This window comes from Guillardia theta (genome assembly GCF_000315625.1).
Source record: "Guillardia theta CCMP2712 unplaced genomic scaffold GUITHscaffold_15, whole genome shotgun sequence".
In the NCBI taxonomy this organism is placed as follows: domain Eukaryota; class Cryptophyceae; order Pyrenomonadales; family Geminigeraceae; genus Guillardia; species Guillardia theta.
Genome location: NW_005434659.1, coordinates 946,994 through 957,559, shown reverse-complemented (window position 1 = coordinate 957,559; position 10,566 = coordinate 946,994). Strand labels below are relative to the sequence as shown.

General features: G+C 53.2%; 4 protein-coding genes across 4 annotated transcripts in view; 3 read left to right on the top strand and 1 right to left on the bottom strand.

Moving 5' to 3' along the window:
* Positions 1-2,005: 2,005 nt before the first annotated feature.
* GUITHDRAFT_67072 (hypothetical protein) lies at positions 2,006-2,975 on the bottom strand (the record flags this gene model as incomplete). Its single annotated transcript, XM_005837278.1, has 2 exons — positions 2,006-2,116; positions 2,169-2,975. 2 exons carry the CDS (start codon positions 2,973-2,975, stop codon positions 2,006-2,008), a joined length of 918 nt encoding a protein of 305 aa, XP_005837335.1.
* Positions 2,976-3,753: 778 nt separating this feature from the next.
* GUITHDRAFT_135494 (hypothetical protein) lies at positions 3,754-5,949 on the top strand (the record flags this gene model as incomplete). Its single annotated transcript, XM_005837277.1, has 10 exons — positions 3,754-4,509; positions 4,557-4,618; positions 4,729-4,816; positions 4,872-4,943; positions 4,991-5,071; positions 5,123-5,179; positions 5,274-5,313; positions 5,421-5,485; positions 5,700-5,771; positions 5,887-5,949. The coding sequence occupies 10 exons, from the start codon at positions 3,754-3,756 to the stop codon at positions 5,947-5,949; spliced, it is 1,356 nt and encodes a 451-aa protein (XP_005837334.1).
* A 1,123-nt stretch (positions 5,950-7,072) lies between these two features.
* Positions 7,073-7,720, top strand: GUITHDRAFT_151288 (hypothetical protein). Its single transcript, XM_005837276.1, has one exon. The coding sequence runs from the start codon at positions 7,085-7,087 to the stop codon at positions 7,547-7,549; it is 465 nt and encodes a 154-aa protein (XP_005837333.1). The 5' UTR covers positions 7,073-7,084; the 3' UTR covers positions 7,550-7,720.
* Positions 7,721-8,362: 642 nt separating this feature from the next.
* GUITHDRAFT_104162 (hypothetical protein) overlaps positions 8,363-10,566 on the top strand; it is a gene marked incomplete at both ends in the record, with an annotated part of 5,416 nt that continues 3,212 nt past the window's right edge. Inside the window, 9 exons of the mRNA XM_005837275.1 lie at positions 8,363-8,496; positions 8,549-8,718; positions 8,777-8,811; positions 8,857-8,907; positions 8,952-9,024; positions 9,076-9,135; positions 9,289-9,398; positions 9,764-9,862; positions 10,093-10,185. Coding sequence (XP_005837332.1) covers positions 8,363-8,496; positions 8,549-8,718; positions 8,777-8,811; positions 8,857-8,907; positions 8,952-9,024; positions 9,076-9,135; positions 9,289-9,398; positions 9,764-9,862; positions 10,093-10,185 — 825 coding nt within the window. The remainder of the gene's footprint in view (positions 8,497-8,548; positions 8,719-8,776; positions 8,812-8,856; positions 8,908-8,951; positions 9,025-9,075; positions 9,136-9,288; positions 9,399-9,763; positions 9,863-10,092; positions 10,186-10,566) is intronic.

The following is a 10,566-nucleotide window of genomic DNA, read 5'->3' as shown; positions in this document are numbered from 1 at the left end:
CTCCCCCCCCGGGGGGGGGAGAACATTTGGAGAGAAAATCCCCCCGGGGGGGGGGGGAATTTAAAATGGGAAAAAAGGGAAAGGAGGGATTCTTTAACGGGGGGGGGTTCCGCGCGAGCGGGGTGGAAAAAAAAGCCCGGGGGGAAGAAGGGGCCTTTAAATGGGGGGGGGGTCAAGGGGGGGGGAAAAGGGGGGAAATTTGAATTTTTTTTTTTAAAGGAAAAAAAAGAGAAGAAACCCACACCCTTGAAAATTGGGTTTTCAAACCCCGGGAAGCTCCAGAAAAAAAAAGCGGGGGACACAAAAAGAGAAAATCGTGGGAGGGGGAGAAAAAAAAAAAAAGGGTTTTTTCCCCCCCCCCCCCCCTTTTTTTTCCGTTACTTTTTTTTTTTTTTCTTTTTTTCCCCCCTTTTTTTTTCCTTACCTTTTTAATTTTTCCCCCCCCCCCCCCCCCCTTTTTTTTTGGGTACCCTTGGTCAGGTGGACGCGGCGAGCAAGAGCGCAAGGAAGGTGAGCAGGAGCTGCAAAAGGATCCTTACCCCCCCCCCCCCTCCCTTTCTCTCTCGGTTACCTCTTCACTCTCTCCTCTCTCTTCCTCCTGCTCCTCCTCCTCCTCCTCCTCCTCCTGATTCTTGTCTCCTAATCTCTGAGCAGGTCGAGACGATGCTACAGGCCTTGTCAACGAGGGTGGAGAAGCTGGAGGAGGCGGGCGGAGCTCCGGTCGTTGTTGACCTCCAGGACATCAGAGTTCAGCTGGACTCCACCAGGGCAGCACTGAAGGTGGGTCGAGATGAGTTTGCGGTGGCTGACTGGCCAGCAGGAGATCTCGAGCAAGTGCGAGGCGACGGCGAGGGGGGAGGACAAGCGCAGGTGAGACGCTGAGAGGCTCGTCGTCGTCCCCTGACCTGCTGGCAGTGAGCTGGAGGGCTCAGTGCAGCGTCTGCAGGAGCAGATGGCGACGACGAGGAAGGAGGTGGAAGAGTGGAAGGCAAAGAATCCAGCTGGGAGCCGGCAGACCCAGGCCAGAGGAGGAGGAGGTGAGGCAGCAGCGGCGGCAGCAGAAGAGACGAGGAGAGCATGGGAGGCGCAGGACACATCATCGGAGAGCGGGGAGGAGGAGATGCAGCGAATGAAGGCGGCGCGAGCCCGGGGGGCGCGGGAGGGGAAGGAGGCGCCGGCGAGGAGCGAGGGACTGAGGAGGATGAGCGGGAGAAGAAGCGCGTCCCCTTCCTCCTGGAGGAAGAGCACTCCGTCCGAGAGCGACGACCTGGAGGTCCACGAGCACAGGAGGCCCTCCAGCGCGATGAGGTACTGGCAGACCCCAGCTAGAGCTGAGCTGTCTCATGGACTTTGCAGGTCAAGGAGCCACGTGGCGCCGGTCAAACGTGCGGACTACGGCTCCACACGGGCCCAGCAGAGGTCCAGCTCGACCCGCGGGCTCGACCGGGCGGTTGAGCGAGAGCTCACACAGCTCAAGAGGATGTTCGGATTGTAGGAGAGGATACAGGGGAGCAGGAGGACGAGGAAGAGTGGGGGGAGGAGCAGAAGCAGAAGAAAAGGAGCAGGAGATCGAGGAGCAGGAGGAGGAGGGGAAGGAGGAGGAGGAGAGATCTTGCATGTAAATAATTTTAATGAATTATCCATCCTCCTCCCGCCTCTGACCCTCGTCCTTCACTTCTACCACTACAACCTGATTGTTATCACCCCCTTCCATCAATCTACCTTATCACTCACACTTGGCAGGCTCGTCGACCCTCCAGCTCGCCCACTACACGTCCCAGGGCTGCTTCCTCTTGGAGTAGTTGCTCTCGATGGGCTAGCAGGGCGTCAGCTGGGCTCTACCAGGAAGAGTTTGTCATCACCGTGGTCGGCTTCGAGTCCGCCTCGTCTTTCTTCCGGGCCTTGTCCGCCTGCCATGACCGGGTCACGGGAGCGAGTCGGACGTCGAGGGACGTACATCCGACTTGAGCTCGTCGAGAGTTTGACACCTGACACGTCACGAGGGTCAGGCCGATGGCACAAGACTGTCGCACCACAGGCACCTGGTGAAGGGGATCAGCTTCGGCGTCTCCTTGATGTACTTCTGGTACTCGGGGGATCCGTTGTATTTGTCAAACTGGTTGTCAACCACGTCAGCAGCAGTCGACGTGTGCTCAACAGCTAGTCACCTGCTTCCTGTCAAGGTTGTTGGTGGCTCCCACCATGACGCCCAAGATCGCCAAGAACCCAGCTGAGGCTGTCAGGAGCTGCAAGGGATTCCTAAGGCTCCCAAGGCTCGCGATGTAGCTGCCGGACCAAAACAGAATCTCGCCGAGGTAGTTGACATGCCGAGAGAACCTGTAGAGGCCTTCCTGACAGAACTGACCGGGACGCTCGCGCTTGCTCAGACTCTTCTGCTGGTCAGCCAAGGACTCTACCTGCAGCCCCACGAACTGCAGGACAACTCCGAACCACGACAGGACCTCGAGCTTCGACGGAGTCTTCATGTGGAAGAGGCAGGGAGCAAAGAGAAGCGAGTCGAAGATCGCAACGAACACCCAGGTGGAGATCTTTTTGGACAGTCCAGTCCGTCTGTTCGTCTCGACGTATCGGCTCTTGGACTCTGGCCAGGCCTTGAACTCTCGCCATGCAAGAAACGCAGCCAGCCGAACTCCCCATGCGATGACCAGGCTGGCGTGCAGCATGGCAACCAAGGGGATGGACGCGCCCTGAATGACGGAGAAGAAGAAGAGGGAGAGGCAGGACATGAAGGCCATTGAAAGACCGTAGCCCAGGCTGAAAAACCATGTCACCCTATAGAAGCCCAGCAGGGACACCAACAGCGAGGCCGCGAACAATGCCGGGATCCCTTCTAAGATACCGTAGAGAAGGGTGAGGGAGGTAGTCACCAGAGGAGGCACGTACTTGGGAACCACGTAGGCAGGAGGGCTGGCCTTGGGAAAGATCCAAGAGAGAACTCTCTCCGACGCGCTCATGGACCCTCCTCGAATCCGCGTGAGCCCACGTGAGGTGGTTCCTGCCTGCTTCAACATGCTGTACGATCTCCACATGCCCAGGTTGTTTGAGTTTGGAGCCGGAGCAGAGATCATGAAGGAGGAGCTCTCCTGCGGCATCGTCGCCAGGATCGCGACCAAGAGCACCCCCGAGCATCCGAACCCCTTGAAGCCACGAGTGGCAGATTGCTTGGGATGAGCACCAGGGAGAGGAGAGGAAGGGGAAGGGTAGCAAGACGAGGAGGAGGCTGATGCGAGATGGCTGGTAGCGAGAGCAGAGCATGTCCTCGGGGTTGACCGCCCCCGCCCTGGCCTGCTCGGCATTTCAGAAGGTCGCCGAATACTCTTCGACCGTTTGATTCCTGTAACGATAAAAAACGTCTGACGGTGTTCCATAACGAGTTGAAACGTCTGTAACGGCTGAGGATCGCAACAATTGTTTGTGGGGGTAGGGTAAACAAAAAAATAAAGGTACCGGTTATATCACTACAATTACTCTCTGTATTGGTGGGTGGGTAGTCAGGATCCCCGTGAGCTACTGGGGTCCTCGGATTGGAATGGGGACCAGGGTGTTAAATGAAAGAGGTTCAAGGGGTGGGGATGAAGGTATAATTGGGGGTAGGGGTGTTGATTAAGGGGTGTTATTGGATAGAAAATTAGCTTGAAAGAAGGGGTATATGGACGAATGTCATGGGTCCATCCAGCCAAGGTGGGTGGTACCATAAATTGGGTAGTGGTTTACCGGGTAGTGCAACGCGCCATGGGCAGGAAGGATTTTTGCGCCATGACCATGGTGGCGATGGCGTCGCTGCTGGTAGCGTCATGCGACATGGAAGTGAACCTCGCAAGCGTGAAGACAGCGAACAATCTGCATGTCATGGTTGATTGTCTGAACAGAATCAGGTCCTATAGAACGCCGACTCAGCGAACAGGAGGGGCGGAGGGTTGCAGCTGCGACGGCAGTCGAGGGGTGCAATGTGAGAGAGTCAAGTTGCAGGGAGGGAGGAAGGTGGATCAAGCTAAAGAGATCTCGATTATTGGTTGCTGCAAAGACTGTCAACGGGGGGAGGCAGCTGAAGGTCATCCGGAACGAGGGGCACGGTTGCTAACGCTGCGAGGGGGCGAGCAGGAGAGAGGAAAGAAGTCAAGTGCTGCAATTGCATCCGCTCGATCGATAAGGAATGTACTGTCCATGCAAATCAATGCCGACGAAGGAACTTGGGGGAAAAGATTCGGAGAAGCAGCTTTCAGTTCACTTGCAACAGACAAGCAGTCGGCGCGACGGCAACGTGCTCTCTCTCCTCCATCCTTGGAGGGCTCGTTCCCGGTGGAAGGACTGCAAGGCAACAGGGCACTAGCAAGTCGAGCAGCTAAGGGGAGTACTCGTTTGTATTCGCTCAGGGGCGTCAAGAACGATCCTGGGAAACCTGAGGAGGACGGGGCGACCATGCGAGCGATGCCCACGTCCTCCTTCAAGAGAGCGGTCGAATGCGACGGAAGAGGAATGAATGATCTGGTATGTTCGCCTGCTCATCGAAGTTGCTCTTGACTTGTGTATGCAAGCTGGATGAGGTGGACATCATACTGATGGAACTGCGAGGCTGCCGAGATGCATTTAAAAAGAGGTGAGTACATTGACCCGGCCGCTAGTTTTCCAGGGAGCATTTGGATGTCATTAATGTCATATCTCTGATGTGATGCTATGTGAATTTCATGTGATGTTCCGTTGTTCCAGGCAGCTGCTGGCTACCTTGTTCGTGAAAGCTCCTGTCGGACATAGAAAAGCAATCGAGGCCGCGTGTGGGGCTCTGCTGGACAAACGAGTATGAGCCAATTTAACCTGTGTTGAGATGGTATGATGACTTGAAAGCGGATCAGGAATCAATATCTGTTCGGAATGCTGCTTGTTTAGTCATCTCGAAGCTCGGATTGGTGGGAGATCCGAAAGTGGTAAGAGCAGGTCGGTCGTCCACAAAAGGTTCCTGACGGATTGATAGGTAACCGTGCTTGCACGCTCAGCCAAGATGGATGAGTGTTTTGATATTCGAAAGCAATCATTGAGATGTCTTGCGACTAAGGTGAAACCTTGGTTTCATCACAGGGCAGCTGGACTTGACTGGTGTATGCAGGCCATCAAGAGCGATCAAACTGCGATCGAGATTGCTTTTGATATTCTTCGCAAAAAGGTCGTTCCGCTTTCAACATAGAAGCTACGAGGCTGACGCTTCGCCCCAGGATCTGAGGGGTGAGGAATATTTCAAGCCACATGGCGACCCTCAGGTTTCAAGTCCTTCCATGGTCATTGCCTCTTACCGCCCCGGTCACACAGGCGCTAACTCGCGAAGCGATTGAATTGGTCGCAAAAATTTGTCCTCGAGGTTTTGATTGTGTCTGGCTGGTTCTACCCGTTGACGAATAGCTTGCCAGGATCGCAAACTGCGTGGAAGTTGCTTCTTTGCAGAGTTCTGGATGACGCGGTTCTTGATGTTCGGGTACGGCGATTATTTTCAGCTGTGCTCCGTTGTCTTTGCATGACATCTATTCCATGATATCTTGACACGACATTTTTTCCATGATTTTTTTGCATGACATCTGTCCCATGATATCTTTACGGAAGATCTATTTCATGATATCTATTGCATGATGTCTTTCCATGATGTCTTTCCTGACATCTTCACATGAGATCTTTACTGACATCTTTCATAGTTGGAAGCTGTCCGCGCTCTTACCAAAATCGCCGATGGAGACATGCTGGCCGATGGGGGAGCCCGAGAAACGGTACTCAACAGCAGCCTGCTCCTCCTGTATACTTATGTTGGTCGCTATCCAGATCCATGCATTGATCGTCGCATTTCTAGAGGAGGAAGGTGAAGGATCCATGCGCGTAAAGCAGGTAGTCCTTGCTGTCACACAGAAATCGAAGCGTGCAATTGAGCATGTTCGCAGGAGGTATTGAACACTCTAAAGGCTCTTTTGGAGAGTTCGGGAGGGATCTATTGGAAATGAAAGAGCTTCTTAATGCTTATACTCTCTTTCAATTGATATTATTTCAACAAACGCCATGAACATGTCTACATGAAGCGTGCGGCGACACGGCATTGTTCATCAAGGCCGTGAGCTAGATGGCGATGGGGAATGGAGAAGGAACAACATCAACAGAACACGAGACAAGGAAATATAAGAAGAGGACGATAGAGAGTTTACGAGATGCTGCTGCTGCTGCTGCTGCTGATGATGATGACGATGACGACGACGACGACGATGTGAAGAGGTTTAGGATCGGTCAGCAGCAGCAGTAATAACAACAACGAAGTTGCCGCTCCATAGCGACAAAGGGATAAGGGTTCTAGAAGGTGTCTCCTTACTATAAAATCCTGTAAACTAGCCATGGCAAATATTGTATATTCAATACATTTTGCAATAATTTATGTGTAATTCCCATCGGAGCGTTCAATATTGTTTTGTGAGTGTACACCCCTTCCATAAACTCCCAGTCGTACTGCCTGATAAAATGCGCTCGATGTGTACTAAAATGCACCTCTCCTTCTCTCTCCCCTTCTCTGTCGCCTCACATCAACTCTCTCCTCTCTCCTCTCTCCTCTCTCCTCTCTCCTCTCTCCTCTCTCCTCTCTCCTCTCTTCTTCTTTCTCCTCGCCTTTCTTCGCCTCTCCACTCATATCTGCTATCTTTTTTCGTCGGTTACCTTGATGCCCCAAACTGTTCTCTTTCCCACCCTTTTTTCCGTTTGTCCCTCCTTGACTCCCTGCCTTCCACAACCCTCCTTTCTTCCCCATGATCACTCCTGTCATGTTGTTCTGCCATTCACAACCACATCTTCACTCTTCTCACCCTCCTTGGCTCTTCTTTTACTGTGTGCAGCTCACCTCGATTCCTGCAAAGATCCTACTTTTTCCTTGCCTTCTCCCCTTTGTGTCTGCTGTATCTGTGGTGATGTTCTGCTTTCTCGCAATCATCGCAAGCAGTGAAGGAATTCCTGCACTACAAAAGCACGAACAAATCTAGTTGCAGAAAACTACAGCTCGTTTGCCTTCTTTCCATAATATAACGTTTCCTGTGACAGGACAAGTATTATGGACAAGTATTTTGGAAACGCTACATTGATCAACGCTCAGGGCAAGGAAGTGGCTGTCAGTAGCTTGAGGTCGAACAAGGTAGTCGGGCTGTACTTCTCAGCGCACTGGTGCCCTCCATGCCGATCCTTCACCCCGATGCTGGCGGAGACCTATCGCACCATGAAGTCGCAGGGAAAGGAGTTTGAGATTGTGTTCCTATCTTCCGATCAGTCAGAAGCGCAGTTCAAGGAGTACTACTCGCAGATGCCATGGCTCGCCCTGCCTTTCGCCCAGAGGTCGTTGAAGGATCAGATTGCTGGTCAGATCGGAGTGAACGGTATTCCCCTCCTCGTCCTCGTGAACCCTGAGGACGGAAAGATTCTCACCAAGGACGGAAGGAAGGTCATCCTTGAGGACAGGAACGGTCAACAGTTTCCTTGGGAGTCTGCTCGAAGTGCGTCAGGATCGTGCATTGTCCAGTGAACGGAATGCTTTCACCTGATAGATTCAGCTGATAACTTCAGAGGCTGTGACGACAAGAATGATGTTGTCTCTCTGTTGTGATGGGAGGAAAGAACAACTGTCTGCACTGCGCTCGATCATACCTTGAATTGCGATATTTTGATATACTAAATGAAAAAGTTCACTCTCGCCGTTCGAGCCTTCAAGTTTCGATCTAAATGGCTAGACTGATTCAGTTAACATCCGCCGCCGTCGCCGGCCCGGACTCCGGGATACAGTCCGTGCCGCCGCAGTGTGCTACGGCCCGGGTGCAGTGCCGGGCACCTGCCGTAGTGCCAGTCACTGAGTAACCGTTTCTTTCGGTTACACATCGGCCGTTGACCAGCAAGATAGAGAGATGGTGCAAGCGAAATGCAGGGGTTGGCAGGAAGAAGGGAAAACGATGGTGGTGGTGGTGGTGGTGATAACATGATCAAACTGATCAGAATGACATAATCGTGACCATGTGGTGGTGTTAGTGATGGCGATGGTGAGGAAGAGTATAAGCATTAAGGTCAACAACTGAGATTTCAGTATCAGGAAGTGAGAACATCGCGATTATTTCGAATGTCTGACGTGTTGAGAAGAACCAGAGAAATATCATCATCAACAACATGTCAGACTCTAGTCAAAAGATAGTGAGGATGAAAAGGACTTGATTAACAAGACGTTGGAGCGTTTGAGTTGTTTCCAATGCCATGACCACTCTCTCGCCGTTCTGCAGGTAGGAACAAGGCAAGAGCGAGAGAAGCTAACCCTGGGCTCGGACCTGCCTTCCTTCCTGTCGTCAACGACATGGTGCACGACGTCCCGCTGAAAGAAGCCATCAAACAAGAAAACTCACCCGGCTCGGAGTCGAAGTTCACGTTCTTTGTGGGCCCTGGCAACAACAGCGAGCTAGTGCGAAAGACTCTTGAGAGGCGACCATGGTGGGAGCTGGGAAAGGAGGACGACCCTGAGCTCAATTTGAAGTGGCTGCAGGCAAGCGCTTGCTAGTCACGTGGTCAGGATGATGAATGTGTTGCAGGTGCGACAGCGGTCAGTCGCAGAGTGGGTGAGGAGGATGGGAAACAAACAATACCTGAACCATCTTGACGGACTGACGTGCATCGGGAGGAAGAACGAGCTGTATTTCAACCTGAAATCATACTGTGAGAAGTGAGTCCAGGCTTTGACCGCTCGATTCGTGCTCACGGTGTTGTTGCGCAGGGAAAATTAACGTGCATGAGATTGCTCCGCCGACTGTGAGGTCGAGGGATGTTGTTACCTTGCAACTGACGTGTTTGCAGTTTGTGATATCAGTGGGAGAAGCATGTCCGGAGTATGCCGAGTTCTGCAAGGTTGTAGCAGCATCGAGGAAGCAGACGGGTGACGGGGGTCGCAGGTGTGCAAGCAGCTGGATAGCAAGCTGAAGGGGCAAGGAGCCTCTCAAAGCTCGGCGAAGATCTCGAAAGGAAGTGAGTCGAGTCGCCTCCTGGAGGAGAACTGGGTGATTTCATGCCGAGCAGATGACAAGGCAGGAAAGGATGGGGCTGGGAGTGGTGAAAACCATCCCGACAGCCTCTCAGGTCTGAACAGACGAGATCTCCTCCTCCTCCTCCTCCTCCATTCCCACTCTCCTCCTCTTCTCTCACTTGTTTCCCTCATCTCACTCCTTCCCCTCCTCCTCTCCCTGTGTGCCACAGCTACTCCCCCGACTCCTCCTCACTTCTTCTGTCTAGCTGCGAGTACCGATGAGCCAGGCAGCGAGTCAGCGTCCAGGACTGCTTCTTCCTCCAAGACGGGGTCGAAGGCAAGCATGAAGTCTCCGAGCAAGTCGAGTCACTCCAAGGTGAATGAGGAGGGAGGACAGAGGATAGAGGAGGAGAGAGCAGAGAGGAGGAGAGAGCAGAGAGCAGAGAGCAGAGAGGAGGAGAGAGCAGAGAGGAGGAGAGAGCAGAGAGGAGGAGAGAGCAGAGAGGAGGAGAGAGGAGGAGAGAGGAGAAAGTTGAGGAGGAGATTTGGTGACCGATGAATTTCAGATGTCCCGGGGAGATGCCATCTCAAACACCAACACAGCAGGCGAAAGAAACATTTGGATTGTGAGACTTCAAGGAGGAGGAGAGAAGAGGGGGGAGAGAAAAGGGGAAGGGAGGAGGAGGGGAATGGAGAGAAGAGAGAGCAGTGAACGGGGGGAAGTTGAAGTTGGAGCTCTAGGTGAAACCAACCAACAACAACAGAGGGAATGGAATCCGAGTCTTCCGAGGCTTCAGCGATGTCGACACCCACCTGAAGAAGAAGCAAGTAGGCAGCCAGGTAACTGATCTCTTCCTCCTCCGCCTCCTCCTCCTCCACCCCTTCCTGCTCCTCTTGTGCCTTCCTTCCAGTTGTCCTGAACCCTCGTTGCTCCCTCCTTCCTCGTCCTTCCCTCCCTCAATATTCTTCCTCGTTTCCTTCTTCCCTCCTCCTCCCTCCTCCCTCTTCCCTCCTCCCTCCTCCCTCCTCCCTCCCTATTGCCACAGACTCTGACAGAAGGCGTACGGCAGGTGATCGTGCAGAAGTACATTGAGCGGCCGCTGCTGTACAAGGGAAGAAAGTTTGACATTCGCTGCCTCGTCCTTGTTGACAACAATATGAATGTGAGGATGAACGCGGGCAGCACGAGAGGAAAGGGGGGGGACAAGAGGGGAGGAGGGAGGAGAGGAGGGAGGAGAGGAGGGAGGAGAGGAGGGAGGAGAGGAGGAGGGAGAAAGAGGATAAGGAGGTTGGAAGGTAATGGGGAAAGCGGAAAGTTGATGGAATGAAATTTGAGAGGGACGAAGTGCCAGAAGAAAGAAGCAAGCAGGAAGAGGAAGAGAAAGAGGAATGATTCAGAAGGCTGTCGGAGGACGAAAGGCAGAAGAAGAGATGGTGGGAGAGGAGGGAGCAGGGAAGATCAGGGGGGAAAGAGGAGGAGGAGGAGGAGGAGGAGGAGGAGGAGGAGGAGGAGGAACGGGTGTAGTTGAACGCCTCCTTTGAAG

Excerpts from the sequence above, each read along its gene's own strand:
- GUITHDRAFT_151288 (XM_005837276.1), top strand. The coding sequence starts at position 7,085 with ATGGACAAGTATTTTGGAAACGCTACATTGATCAACGCTCAGGGCAAG.